The sequence below is a fragment of the Pezoporus occidentalis genome, unplaced genomic scaffold (assembly GCF_034315485.1).
Source record: "Pezoporus occidentalis ecotype Australia unplaced genomic scaffold, CSIRO_AGI_Poc_V1 ctg23, whole genome shotgun sequence".
Lineage (NCBI taxonomy): Eukaryota > Metazoa > Chordata > Aves > Psittaciformes > Psittacidae > Pezoporus > Pezoporus occidentalis.
The window spans coordinates 532,963-548,919 of NW_026914180.1; the positions used below are offsets into that span (position 1 = coordinate 532,963).

The window sequence follows — 15,957 nt, forward strand, 5'->3', positions numbered from 1 at the left end:
ACACAGTATGACAGTACATTGACTGAAACTTGACAGATTTTTTGTAGTAGAATCATTCTTTCACATTTTTTTGAGTCTTTTTAATAAATATACTTCATGTCCCTAAAATCAAAAGAGTTCATTTCTAGAATGCTTTGATTTCCGGAAGAAAGTTGTAAAAAAAAGATTGGGAAGATGACAAAGCTAATCAATCACCTAGGGATTGGCTTCTTATCACTGATTTTTTTTATATCTAAAGATAAGCAAATAAACATCATCTAATCACTCTGGGCTTCTTCACATTTCTGTACATGGTGAGAAACTGAACCCTGAAGGTAATTTATGTGACTTTGCTTAAATAATTTCAGAGTAGAGGAAGAAACGGTACTGTAAAATGCCATTTTTCTACCTGATGAACATAAAGGGAGCCTGCCAGGACTTGGGTATGACTGTCTAATTGCTATTTACCAGGGACCACTGGACACATAAATCATACTCACAAATATGCTGGCAGTGTAGACAGGCTGAGTTTATTTTTTTTTTTTTAGATTGCAAGCTGAGAAATAAGGTTGCTATAGAAATGACAACACCCTGTAGCCAGTTTTGAAAAGACTCCTCAGTTGGACAAGCCAATTAAAAGCAATGCATGAACATCTGGTTTCAAATAGTCAGTTTGCTATAATTTTTAGCTCAAAGGTAAGAGAACTTGAGCATTTAAATGTAGTAGAATCAGAGGAAGTTCAGATGGTCAGAAGAAACCACTGTCAAGTTACAGAGCAGCTTTCCTATCAGGAGAGACTACACAGACGAGGACCATTTCCCTACAAAAGGAGCAATTGATGAGCTGCAGCGCAAGTTCAAAAACTCCTCAACGGTAAGGAGATGATTAAGGAACATTTACTCACTACTTTTTGTAACATGAATTAGGCAACACTCTGTAGACTTACTGGGCAAGCAGTTCAAGCAAACAAAGGGAAAAATTCTTTCACAAAACACATAACTACATTGGGGAACTCACTGCCACAGGATGTTGTGAAGGCCAAAAGAATTAAAGGGTTCAAAAAGGTTTTAGAAAAATTCATGGAGAATAGGTTCATCAAGGGCTAATAAACTCAGTGGTCCGGATACAACTACCAGTTTAGGAAGTCTCTGAATTACAGACTATCGGAAACATGGAGAATATACCAGCAGAATAATTTCTCTATATTCACCCCATTTCTTAGCAGTTTCCTACAGCAACCACAGTTTTCTACTATCAAAGACAGGCTAGTAGGCTAGATGGACCTTTTCTTTGATCCTATATGGACAGTCTTACAGAACTAAGGGGTTAGTAATCTCAGATACTTCTGAGAACAATATTCTGTGTTTATATTAACCATGGTGTAGACTATCTCACACTGGGACAAAGCAGAGTTGCGGAGAGGGGGAAGAAAGGAAGATGATGTTCTCTGCATCTGGCAGGTAAAATCCGCCATCCCGGTTACACTTTTCCATAGAAAATCACATTTCTTAGCTTCTTTCTTGGCTTTCCATACTTTTCTCAATAGCAGTGCAGCAACCTGAAATCTAGTTACACTTAATCTACTGATTCACAGTCTAAGTTTACTGATACACTTTAATTTTGTGCTAATATTGTTCTTTAAATAAAATAAATTTTCCCAGTCCTTGTTTACTTGCAACTGCTACCTTCCCACTTTTTACAAAATAGTTATGTATCCTTTTAAAATTAGTTTTTTAGGCTAGAAAATATCAAAAATTTTGGTTTTTTTGAAAGACAGAGTTCTCATTCCCCTGGTCTTCCCCTACGCTTCTTCAGTTTTAACAGTTGACCCCAGTTCGACATGGTATTTCAATGACACATCAGGGCTTTGCACAATCTATTAATATTTCTTCACCTCTTAAACCTTTTAATGCTGACACACCCTAAGAGTAGATCCAATTCTATTTTATAATGAGGGCTTAAAGTCACTATGTGCTCCACTACTGTTCTCAACTCCTCATCCTGCCATTTACTACCTGTGAAACCCCACAGTACAGTAGTGAGTACTCTCTGTTTGCATGACCTTTTGGTTTTTGTAGTCAAAATAAATTCTTTTTTTATTGCCCTCATCATGAGACTGAGCCAACACTTTTTGTACAACACGATTTATTCTCTCTATTGACAGTGCCTTTTTCAACTTTTGAGTCACCATTACATTTCATTAGCACACCACTCCCTTTTTCCAACTTTACTGTAGGGAACAAAAATTGAGTTTAATCCTGGACTGAGCACTGAGGAATTCCATCGGTAACCCTCCCCACGCTGATAACTCTTTTCAGAGTCCCTTTCTTTCACAATTTTTAAAAGACCTTTTATTTTCACATTAGCAAATAACTTCTCATTTGGTATTAATTAAAATACATATTGGTACTACAACTGCATGCTTTACTGAAGTTCAGATAGAATACATCTATTTCATTTCCCACTTTAAAAAAGCAGCTCTTTCATCAAAGCAAAATATTAGTTCTGTCTTCTATAACTTCCCTTCTGTAAAATCAGACTGCATTCTCTGCCATTTTCTATTTATCTCTGTAGTTACTTACTCTCTTTTCAGAATTTTTCCTAAAGCTTTACAACCTGAAGAGACAGAAGCTAAGTTGCTTTGCCTGCTTTTGCACCTTTTTAAAATGTAAGCATTTTTTGCTATTACACAGTTATATGGTGACCTCTATTGTAAAAAGGTATTAAGCATCATTGTCATTTTTTATATGGCCTGAGATGCCAGTTATTTCAGTATTTGAAGATGAAGAGCACCCACTCCTCCAGACTTACTGCACCAGAGATGCAAGGTTACAGTATGTTTTAATAGGACAAGTAGTATAGTATGATCAAGAATGTAAGCTTTTAGGATCAAGTCTATTCCTAAAGTCTTACAAAGCGAGAGAGAGCTCAGGAAGTCTCACAAAATCTATGAATGAGATATAGGCAAACAGATGCATGGTTATTTTTTTCCTTCAGATAGTGTAGCCATCACTTTTTAAGGTTCATTTCTACCTTGCACAAAATTAGTTCAATTTCTAGGTATGGATTCCAATTATTTATCCTGACTTTACACCATGCTGTTTTCCTTACCGAAATGTAAAGCAGAATAATAATTCAGATTTGGAGCATTCCTTAAATTATTTCTAATATCAGCCACATCCACCCTACACAGAAACTTCACATCTTTTCCTGCTATCTTTTTATTGATATGATAAGGAAATTACTTCTTGTTTATTTTCCATGACTCAAGGTCTGGGTCTGACCTCATTTGAACCACATTATTTCTGTATTTTCCAACATCAAGACTCAGACCATTAGAGCTAGACCTATTTATTGCTCACCACACTTCTTTCATTCCTTTTCACTCTTTCTTTAGACATCAGAAAATTTTCCAGAGAATTAACTAATAAGCCTCCTTCTCTTCACACATGTTCCTCAGCTTTATGATTTATTCTGATCTGTTCTACAAAGAACTGGATGTGTTGGGGGAACAACCTGGATAATTTTCCCCTGTTGCCATAAGAAATCTTTCTGTGGCATAGCCACATCAAATTTGCTATCACTCAGTATACAGTCCACTTTCTGTTCTGTGCACCCACACTTGGTGACAGGTTTTCTTAAAAAGGAAAGGAGTCACATGTCTCTCTCCATTCTCTGTGCAAATCCTAGCTCCCACACACACACCATTTTTTTTTTTATTTTTAGTTTTCGCATTATTTCCAGATATACCAGTCTCTTACCCAGCAAGATGCCAAACAGAATTACAAACTCTTTGTCTTCTTGATTCTTCTTTTTGCTTAATTCTGTTTCATTCTTTTGGTTTCATTTACCAGTAATCTTTCTTCTTCAGTGCAGTAAACTTCTTCAAACCTAATTCAACTGTTCCTTTTCTTTGTGTTCATGATTCCACCTGGGTCACGTTCCTCATCTAGCAGGCTACACAGCTTCCTTATCTTCCTATCTTATTTGACAGAAGCTTACATAATTGTGCTGTGTCAGACCCTAATCTCCTTTCATGTATCTCATCTTCAAAATCCCATTCTACCATCATCTCTGTCTTTATTCTTTTTTCCCTGAGTCCCCTCTTTCTCAAGTGTTATAAGGTAGCATTTTATACAGCAACATATTCCACAGCATATTCACTTCTGAAAGAATATAAACCTTGTAGTTTCAAACCTTGGTCTCGCATCCTCCTTCAAATAATGCTAAGGCTGTCTCACTTATTATCCTTGTCTTATTGTCTTTCTTTGGAGGAAAAACATTAACTTCTCTGAAGCAAACTCCCTTCTTTATTGCCTCTTAGCAGCTGAAGCTGCAATCTAAGGTTCATTATGGTGCTACATCTATCAATATATTTATTAATGCAGCAAGTCATTCTTGCCCAGTGAACACTCCAAACAGAAGGGCCTCTGCCTAATTCACACAACAGAGCCTCAAAAATAAGGAAGATCCTGAAGATTATGACTCGCATTCAACCTATCAAGCAGGAGGTACAGAAGATCACTTACCCAAACAAAAAAGGACTCAATTCTTCCCTACCAAGGACTGGATCCCACAAAAACTCTCCTATTTGCTCTCCTCCCACTGTTCTTGGTACATCTAATCTCATGCTTCCTCCATATTGTGAAATCACAAATGTTTCTTGGACAGATCTGAGACACTCATATACGGATTTTTCAGTTAGGTCAAGCTGCTTGTTTTTCAGCATAGTAACGTAATTGACAGCTGCTTCCCCTTAAAAATAGCTGCTTCCCTATCTTTTTCAAACACCAAAAGACTAAGCTGTAAAATACATGATGACATCTATTTATATTACATAACTGTAAACACTGAGTGAAAACTGCTCACACACGTAATTTCCCCTGGCTGTTGGTGTCCCAGGCATTCTCAGCTAGGGGTGGGGGCACTACCTCTGAAAGTTTTTCCCAGAAAATGGGCTCATAGAAAAACATATTTCTACCAACAGCAGAGTATGCCCCACGTGACTGGATCCCCTTTGTGAAGTTGTAATTGCTTTTATCCTTGGACAAGCCTAGCGATGATTTCACAGAAAGCCTTTCTTCACCAGCCAAAGAGCATGAGGAGAGTAGGTGCGTTTTAGGGGAACTCTAAATTAGAGATTGTCTCTGAGACAGGAAAAGGTGTCACTTAAGGAAAGTGGATTGAGGGCGGAGAACCCATTTCTCCACCTGCAATTCATGTACCAGCAGAGTGTTTCTTGCTTTTCCAATGTCCTACGTGACTAAAAGAGATTAAAAGTCAAGTAACATGTCAGAATCGGGGTTATGTCACAGTAAATGATACAGAAAAGGGTACAGAAAGGGTATAGAAAAGGATGCAGAACAAAAAAGGCTTGATACAGGTTACTACAATAATAATTGTAGCATAATAATAATATAGAATAATAGAATAGTTAGGGTTGGAAAGGACCTTAAGATCATCTAGTTCCAACCCCTCTGCCATGGGCAGGGATAGAATCATAATAATAAGATATTATAATAATGATGATCAGAGAGCTGAAGCATCTCTCCTATAAAAACAGCCTGAGAGTGCTGCAGTTGTTCAGCCTGGAGAAGAGAAGGCTGTGGGGAGAACTTAAAGCAGCTCCCAGTACTTAACAGGGCTGACAAGAAATCTGGAGAGGAACTTTTTACAAGGGCAGGTAGGATAGCATACAGGGGAATGGCTTTAAACTGCCATAGGGGACATTTGGATTAGGTATTAGGAAGTACATCAAAAAACTGATCTTGAGGACAGGTGGCGTGTGACCCATAGCAATTTCATATATATATATACTCTTTATCATGCAGAAAAGCTGAGGTAAAATTCTCCTGTGTGAAACAAGGATGAACACACCTGTCTACCCTGTAAATTAGTGCGTATAGTCAGAGCCATTGGGGTGTACGAGGTGAAATGCCAAGGTGACTATAGATGGAGCTTTACCCCTTCTGACTCTTTGCCAGGAACAGCTTCTAATCTTTATTACAGCCCATAGGTATTACATTACTATAAATACTAAATGTACATATACAACACTATGTCTCACAGTGAAATGCTGTCCTGTGGAGATGAATAAAGACAGAACTATTATATTTAAAAAAAAAATGTTATAAAAATAGTTTGCCTATTGACCAAAGCAGGAAGATTATTGGAATATGGCTTGCAACCAGAGAAAGAATTACATAATCAAATCCAAGCTGACAATAGGATATATCTGAGCATAGTACAGGCCATAATAGTGATAACAATGCATAGTTCATTCAACATCTTCAAAGTACTTAAAAATTAAATTCCTGAGATGAGCAAGTTATTAATTAAAGATGGTATATTAGTTATGTAAATGCTGAAGCTAGATACTCTGCATAGCCAGAGAGCGATTGTAGCCACTGGTCTTTTAGCCTGTCTGACCAGGCTTTCCTGTCACATGAAGTTCAAACAAGTCAAAAATTCTCTCCCCTATAACATGCCAAGTGCAGCTTAGCTTCACTTATAAAGGGAAGGATATTTTTTGAGATGGAATAGGTATACTGGACAGCTATTAATACAATTTGATGCTTGCATGTGTTTATTTCAAGGCTGGATCAGAATGACAGATGAAGGAAATTTAATTTTCCTAGTTCAGTAAAATAGTACCCATGAATGAAAAGTAAGTGTTCAAGGGAACAGAACAACATAGTTTTAATTATATGATTTTCTTAGTAAAAATTTTTAACTGATAGAAGATTTCAGAGAACTAGATAAACTGCCTATAATTAAGGACAGACCTATTTGCTGTGAGAAGTCCTATACTGATAAGGAATCAAATTGTCATTTGTTCCATTTAATAAGAAGGCATTGGCTTTTGAAACCAAACCAAAACAAGACAAAACAAAGAACGAAATGTCCCAGAACTCAGAAATTGAACGAGCACAAATAATTATGAAACAGGGACGTGCACATTTCTGGAGCAGTAAAGACTACAGAAGGATAGTTATTAAAGTTGTGGCATCACAATAAAGAAAAAGGTGTTCATGTATATTTGCTAGGTTTATGTGGCCAACCTTAATGAAGTGCACAGCCTCCTCTTGACTTGCAAAATTCCTTTCGTTTTTTTTTCTCCACCCAGATAAAGCCACTGTTTTCTTTATTCTCACACAAACAATTCAGAGAAAAAGGAAAGGATACCTAAATGACCAATGCTGACTGCAGGATTACATTTGTGATCTGCTATCAGTAAGTGATAAAGAATTCCTGAGTCAACAAAAGAGACTGCAAACACTCTGGTTTTAATTCTATTCATCAGCAAACTTGTGAGAAACACAGTAAGTCTGTTTCAAATGTGCCTCTATTTATTGTCTCCAGGTAGCATGAAAACTGCAGAACATTGCTTTTCCCCAAAGGAATTTGACCTAAAACATTTTCTCACTCAGTATGTTCTTTGTTATAATAAGTCCTAGTAATGATGGTTTTATGCAATAACATTAGTGCACTAAGAAAAATATGGCAATGAAAACATTGTGACTGTTTGGCAAGAAGCTGAAATTTAAAGAAGGCTTTTCAATGAATGGATCAGAACCAGCCACAACCCAATACAGCTATGGTTTTGCATAACTACGCGTAGTAAGGAAGGTGCCAAGTGTTAGAGGTGATCATGTTGCAACTTCAGTAAGACTGTGGGTTTACTGAAGCTGCCATTAACAGGTCAGCGTAAACCACTCCTGAGTATTCATAACTTTCCTACATGCAATGTACCAATCTCAGCGAGGCCCCCATGGGGGCTTGAAGTCCACCCTTAAGCTCAGTCTCTTCCAGGTATGCAGAAAATATCTTATAGCTCTTAACATGAGCATTTTGGTACACATTTTGCACATTCAGGAAGGTTAGTTCCCTGAGCTAGTACAATATGCCCACTATTTTTTAATTTTTCACTGGTTGTAAGGAGAAAAAAAAAAAAGAGGTTACAATTGTTAGTGACTAGCGCTCCTTCCTGTACCAGAAACAACACCACGTTCTCAGCAACTTCCTCAGGAATTCTCACTCCTCTTTGGCCATTTGTTATAAGCTCTGCCAGTAATGATCATTAGTGCATGGAGCATGATAAACTCATTACCAAAATCTACAAAGCAGAGCAAACCCCTGCATTTCCTGGCATGCGTTCTCATTAAATAAAAGTACGTAGGTTGTCAGTGATTTAGAACAACTGCCTGATAGACCTGGATGAAATATGGAATTTCCATTTACAAGAATAATCAGTAACAATGTAAAAATTATGGAGCCAGACCAAAAGTCACCCTATCCCAGCATCCAGTCAGCAGCAGCAGTAGCAAAAACAGGGCACATGGAGATGACATCTAGACAGGAGCATTTAAAAGTACTTAAGCATGTACATTCCAGTAATTTGCCTAAATTCATTTGAACCTCTTCATACTTTTGGCTTCCTCATCTGCCAGTAGTGAAAGTTACTTATGCTGTGATAAAAAAAAAAAAAAAGTGGTTGTTTTAAAATCAAAGCCTGAGCATTTCCATGACAATACCCAAGGTTTTGGACCCTGAGAAATAATATATAATCATTCCTTATTCAACATTTTCACGGATGCCTAAATATTTATCACACCTTAGTTAGCCCTCTTTAATGCCAAAAAGGAAAGATTCCAACTGTCCACATAGAAGCTAGTCCACATTAAAGGGAAATTTTGTCTTCCAGTGTCTTCTAGTTCTAATGTGTTTTTACTGACCTGGGGAAATAAGGCTAGATGCTAGATAAAGACATGAGAAGACCATATGTTAATGCAAACACTTTACCATGTTTTTATTTAGTCCTCATTTCTTATCACCGTAATGCCCAATACTTTTTTTCTTTTTTGTCTATCATAGAAAATTGAACTGATATCTTCAGATAATTAAAGCAGCAGGAATAGTGCCGGAATCTCTCTCCTTTTTTATAATAGTCTATTTAAAGCCCATCACTAGGTAAGTACAGCTTGAGACTGTGTTTTCATCATGTATAATAATCTACATTATTAACAATTTTATTAACATTTTATCAGCCAGTCACTCTAAGGCAGAATTAATTTCACCACTTGATGTTTACTGTGCAAAGCCTCCATAAAAGTAAGTTATTCAGATTTCCTTTTTATATAGGGGAGATAAGTAAGCATTTCAGGAGACAATTTCTCTCATTCTAAGCTAAACATTCAAAGTAAGTCAAATAAATCATAATCTTTTCCTCTTTTTTTGAGCATAAAGGAAGCCTAGATGCAAATATTTCCACAGAAAATAAATAAAAATAGATAGATCATTACCCTGAAAATAGCAAACATTTAAGAAGTAAGTCTTAGCTAGTAGCTCTCTTTACGGTAATAATTACAAAAAAAAAAAAAAAAAAAATAGGCACTGTCCATAGCAATTCTCCTCCCCTTTCTTGACATTAATTTTCATGTGAAATGACTCTCTTTTAGAGAAGCTTCTCTCCTTTCACTGAACACAGAGAGAGCAGAGGACTGGACTTGGCATAATTTATAGAAGGCTAAACTTAGATGAGATTACTCCATTATTAGCACAACGAGATCCTTCTGAACTGCTAGAACTCAGTCACAGATTTAAGAAGGTGCTAACAGGTCTGCAGTATTCTGAACCACACCAACTACCACAGCTAGCACTCCCAAGTTACGTGGCATGGTCACAACTGCATGCCATCTTCCATCTGTTATAAACATGGGAAGCATATGCACACAGATGTGACTTCTCGGAGGAAGTCTGTAAGCTTTGTGGTCTCATTATCCTGCACTCCTTCTAGTTCACTTCTGGATAAGTTGAACTGCACAGGGCTCCATACAGTGACACGTATCCTTCTATTAATCAACTTCACCACTTAGTCCACATCCACTGCTCTGCTTTTTAATTTGTATTAATGCTTCCCCACCATATAAAATAAGGAATTATTATTTTCTTCTTATTATATCCTGAAGTGAAAGCTTCAATAAACACTGGAATTATTCATGGAACAGAAAACATTACGGAGAATATTTTTGATTGAAAGAAGTATTTCAAAATTCGTTAATCAAAATGCCAGTCTTTGTTGAACCAAATGTAAATGCTTTGGTTTGGCTTCAGTGGACTAACTTCTGCATCTTACACAATGTTGTTGTAATTATAACCACGGTTCAAGACACTCCCATCCTTAGTATTCCAACTTGCTGACAAGAAATGCCAATTATTTATGGAAGAGTTATTTACAAAGGGACCCCAGTGAGGCAACACTGTGGGCACATAACGAAGCACTGACCAAAACAGAAGCATTTCAACATTATTTGAGAAATTAAGATACGTCAACTTCTCAACTAAAATTAATTAATCTAGCATGCTCAACAGAATATGCACACAAAAATCAGGACAATTGAAACCGCCATTAAATTTTCTTTTTATAAATAAAACAAAACACTAATTTTATCTTAAAAAAAAACATGACCAAAAAAAGAATAATTCCAGGGAGATGTATTACTGGATAAATTTCCATTACCTAAACCAACTCTTATTTGTCTCTAACTATTCATCCAGTACTATGCCAGTTATGTAAATAATTACTTACAATGCTTCTAACACTCACTAAATGGTACATATTTCTTGATGATATGAGCAATGAGTTATTTGTCTTGATATTTGTAATATCCTAAGAGAAGCATTATGACATAGCCATTCAAATCTATTGCTGAAAATTACATAAACAAAATTTAGTTTGCACTTCTAAAAAATATTATGCAGAGGTCTGGAAACACACTCCACTGTATCTAGTGACAGATAAAAAATCCTTTTTCTTATAAACAAAACATAGGTATCAATGCAATGTATTACACAGTACCAAGTTAAAATGAACTTGTGTGATAAAGTCATGAATCTTCCTCAAAACAGAGCTACATTTTATAAACAATTTTAACACTGTGGACCAGAACTGTAAAAATATTTAGATACCTAAAAATGCAAGGAGGCACCACAAGGAATTTTCATGTTCCTTTTAGTCACTTAGGTCCTCCCAAAGACAAACAAAGATGATTGATTAGCTTGTCATAATCCATCTGTCCAGAATTGAAAGGTGATGAAAAATATAACCTCTGTGCTTATATTATTATAGCATGTTTACCATTTTACAGAAAGTAAAGCAATGCAATCAAGAGCAACTAGGAACATTGCTGCTTTTGGTGATCCTACCAAATATACCATTCTTGCTCAAATACCTTTACTTATCTGGACCTTTCTGCTGCTAACTAGATCATAAAAACAAGAATAAATGACATATGCTATAAAATTATCATATAATTTGTGTTAAGAGTGCAAAAGTGGAGTCATGCCTATCGCCTGTAGTGTTACTGTAAGCGAAAGGAAGACATGACAACAAAACAGCAAAAAAATCCAACCTGCAAATGCTTGTAGGAATCTCAGTAGGTGAGCAACATAATGCATATCACAAATTTGGACTAAGTTGCTATTTATTTTCAAGACAATGCAGAGATGCAAAGAAATAAAAGATTACATAAACAAACCCCATGCTGCTTTCAAGTGCATGACTCTCTTCACGTCAGTTGTTACTGCAAGTTGTCAGGAAACAGCTCTTTTCACTTGCAGATAACTCTAGGAGATTTTTACAAAAGTGAAATTTGACAAAATGAAGAAAGCATTTTTATTCTGACCCACTCTGCTATTCACAGTACCACTGAAATACATTTAATCTGTATGAAAGCAATGAACAGCAACTGCGCTTTGGGAAACCTCAATGAGTTTTTAAAAGAGCCTATACTGACTACTCCTTAGAGCTCTCCATATTTATTGCACTCATAAACTGTCATACATTACTTATAACCACCTAAAAATTAGCTGTCCAATCCTTTCTTTATCATCATCATTGATGGAGAGATTGGGCATTACAAGCAAGTTACTCATCTCTACCTAAGACAGATACCTAAATAAATAACCCTCTAAAACAGTCTTGTTTTCAACTGTCAAGACTGGGAGTATAGGCAACTACCTCAGACATGATGCATAATGTTAGATTAAGTCCTTCGTATCAGGTACGGTGGAGTGATCACTGCCATTTTAACAGCATTTATATATATATATATATATAAATGTCTTGTGTAAAAAACAAAATAAATCTGCATTACTCCCCTATATTTATCAGAGTAAACATCATGATAGATCAAAAAGGCCAGACAGTTAAGTACATTATGGCTGCTTTCTCAGTTTGCAGTATTTACTTTGCAATTAATAAAACAGGGATACAAAGACACTCACAGATTGATAGATCTTGATAAGATGACAGACACAGTCAGAAGGATGCACCCACAGGGACCAGTTTCAAACTGAAAAAGAAAAAGATGAGTTTTATTTTGTTTGTTTTGTACATTTTTTGCCATATTCTAAAGAAATGCAAATCAAACTGAAAGCAGAAAGAATTGTTCTCATTTATCTAAAACTGAATTTGCTCTTCTGCTTGTTAAAATGCATGTCCATGTAGTGTTTGAAACAATGTTCAGGAGATATGAGACTGACAAATACAGAAAGACTGGCAGTTTAACTATAACAGGTTTAGTGTCTTCTCTATACACAGTACCTGGTGAATATTCTGCTGAAGAAAAACAACCAGATCTTCATATCTTGTGGCACTATGTAGTATTAGCTGGGAAAGAAAAAAAAAAAAAAAGTAACTGAAACAATTACAACTCACTTTTATAACCTGAAAGCTGAACTACAGTAGACAAAGCTTTAAATCTGAATGGAAAGATTTGAGCTAACAAAATGGAGTAAAGATCTAACAAAATCTACCTTTTCCCGGTGTTATCTTGTATAATACTGTATCTCAGCACTTCGTATGTTCTGAATTTTTACACTGCTTCTTGTTGTTTTTAAGTTTTTTAAACAGGCAGTTTGATTCAACTTTAAGCATTGTTTATGCAATGAAAAACGATTCCTAGAACATGCAGCTTTAGAAGACAGAATGGGCAAGTAGCTCAGGAGTTGGTACCTATGTGATGAGCCGTTTAAAGCAGGCATGTATCAGAACACATCATACTCAGAGAATACTCCCATGAATACTCCTATTTAACATGAAGTTCAGGACAGTTCATAGATCTAGGCCCTTACTTCAACATTCTTTATCTATTTTTTCCATCTTCAGATTTGGACAGAAATTATGGTCTTGCAGATACAGTATGCAGAAAGATTGAGCAATCTGGATTATATTGCTTTCCATCACATTTTCACTGTGGCTATGTCCACATGGCCTTTGATAAGAAGGACTTAGAGACAGCATAATGGTGTTAGTTGCTCTCCAAAATAGCCAGCAGCATGGAATTATGTTAACATATTAATTAAATAATTTATCTTGCCTCTTGGAAGAGCATTTTATAGCCAAGGATTTCTGCTGCATTCACCCTACTTATAAAAGACTTCACTTCCAACTGTTCCAAAACTGCCCGGTTCTGACAATCTGTTGACACATTCATTCCTACATTTAGGAGGCCAGTAATATTTTCTTAAACCACTAAAGCCTGGCTTTTGGCATCACCGTTTGCAACGCCATTTGAGAGCTTCAGATGGAAACAAGGCATAACTGGAGAGCGTTTTGCCATTTGGAGCTTCTGGAATTAAAAAAAAAAAAAAAAAAAAAAAGCAAAGGAGAATATACTGCCTTTTGATGCTCATGGTCATGGTGGTGAACTTGATCCACGTTCACTTTTACTGCATATCAATAAAAGCAGGCAAGTTTATAAGCTTGAAAGATATAGGGTACAAAAAGGACTCCAGGGAGTCCAAACTGCCCACAGACACTGGGACAATTCAGAGCCAGACAGACTACAGGATTTTGCTATCCCCTATTGGGTTTTGGATCTCAACTAATTTGACATAAAAGATTTTAAAACACTAAAAGAGCAATGGAAATCAGATTCATTGCACTAAAATAACAGAATGTAGAAAGAGGATATGGAGAATGAATAACACAGAGCCTTACAGTTTCTAAGATTCCATCTGCCTTGTATTTTCCTATGGGAATGAACTGCTGTCTTCCTGATGGCCTGAAGAGGATATTCAGACAAAACCAAAGTTCATATTAAAAGGAACAAAATGGTATTAAAGAGAAATCAACATATTATTATATGAACTGAAAAATGAGCCAAAGATTTTGTATTATCATTTTTAACCACTTTTTTAAAAAAGAACCTCTTACATAAGTTCATATTATATATTAAACAAACGTTTATCAATTAAGCATATTCTTTAGCAGTGCTGAGCTCTCTCAGTCTGTTTAATATGTTTATACAGAAAGACTAGAAATATACATTTAAGATCTTAATGAGTTTTTATTGGAAACAAATATTACAGCAGTGACATTAAAACAAGCACAAGAACGTATGTACAATATCATCACAGAGGAAATATTTTATAAATGTGAAATATACAAAATATCATTTGAAATGTCTTTGAACTTGATGCTTCTATTTAAGGTTTGAAGAAGAAATTCTGGGCTTAAAAGCCTCTCTGTTATTTTACGGCTATCTTAGTTGATTTAATAGAAGAAATCACCTCGTTTCACAAAACCTGTCTCACTTAAAAATACTGTGCAGGATCCAGTACAGCCGAAGCCAGCAATCTAGAAGTTAGATGTCTTGTGTACAAGGAACGGAATTGCATAGCATAAACTAAGTTACTAGTAGGCATCTACAGCATAATGAAATTAATTCCACCCATAATAGAATATCCTGCAATACAAAACTGTTGGGAGCAAAATGCTGCATCTGGAAAAATCAGGTAAAGATGAGGAGGAATCCTAAGCATCAATGAAATCCACAGGATCTTTCACAGCAATTATAAAGAATTTGACTATTCTGTTCCAGTTACTGGGACAGCAGAAATGACATTTTGCATTTCTCCCTAACCATTTTAGACTGCATAAATACACCTTGCAAAACTTTCATTTTATAAACTGTGTACATATATAACAGACACAAGTATAGGAGCATTATTCAATAATTAAAACTGCTTTCCCTACTTACAGTGCTACAATTGCTTTTTCATTGCCTCCTGCACGCCACAATATGTCTGCAATTGCCATGGTAAGGCATTTGGTCCTGTGAACTTCTGATGGTTGAAGACAACTATAGTCCAGAAAATACAAGAGACAGTCAAGTACCAAAATGTGTGTTGGAAAGCTTACTCATTAGAGGGCAAACTACCCCAATTACAGTATACACAGATTCATAGTATACTATGAAGCATTATTTCAGAGACTAGGTGTTGTAATGCCTAATCATGAGGTTCCAGCAAGTACCCCCAGAAAACAACAGCTTAGGTATCTCAGTTCCTTCTATAGTCAAGAAAGAGACAACTGGGATGGCCCACTCAAAAAAAAACCCTATGTGTTGAACAGTCACATAAACAAGTCACATAATGGAAAACTGGAAGATTTAAGAATAAAACCCAACATCCATGAGCCTGAAGAAATGAACAACAGATCTATGCCCCTGGAAGACACAGAACTGGAATGTTCTCTAGGGGCTTCAAGAATGGCAGTCTTTGAAATTCAGATAATATCAGTCTTAGAGTGCTACCAGCATGGGAGATTATGTCAAAACCTGTTCCCAGCATTTGACTAAAAGATCTAATAATCTGCAAGACTAAACAAGGAACACCAAACATCAAAAAATTAAACAGACTTTCAAGTTCAATGTCTGCCTTGAATATAATGTTCATTTAGAGAATGTTTCCTTCTGAAGGGTGTGAGATATGGGAAATAACTGGTGAGAGTTTTCAAGTACAAAAATAAAATCACAACGTTCTCTAATTTCTGCCTGTGTTCTAATGCAGACACTCAGAAATTTATGGGAAGCATAGCAACTAATTTATGTGTCTGAGAGACGCAGCAGAGTACAGACACATGATAATTATCTCTTGACTGTTGAAGAAGCCTGAAGTCAAACACTTACTGT

General features: G+C 36.1%; 1 protein-coding gene across 3 annotated transcripts in view; it reads right to left on the reverse strand.

Annotated features, from left to right (window-relative positions):
- The window catches only part of MINDY4 (MINDY lysine 48 deubiquitinase 4), a 71,928-nt gene that overhangs the window by 30,434 nt on the left and 25,537 nt on the right, over nucleotides 1-15,957 (reverse strand). For all 3 annotated transcript variants that reach the window (XM_062621345.1, XM_062621344.1, XM_062621346.1), the window contains exons 10-13: nucleotides 15,025-15,126; nucleotides 13,983-14,046; nucleotides 12,585-12,650; nucleotides 12,266-12,333 (exon numbers count right to left, since the gene is read on the reverse strand). In XM_062621345.1, the coding sequence (XP_062477329.1) occupies nucleotides 12,266-12,333; nucleotides 12,585-12,650; nucleotides 13,983-14,046; nucleotides 15,025-15,126 (300 nt within the window). The remainder of the gene's footprint in view (nucleotides 1-12,265; nucleotides 12,334-12,584; nucleotides 12,651-13,982; nucleotides 14,047-15,024; nucleotides 15,127-15,957) is intronic.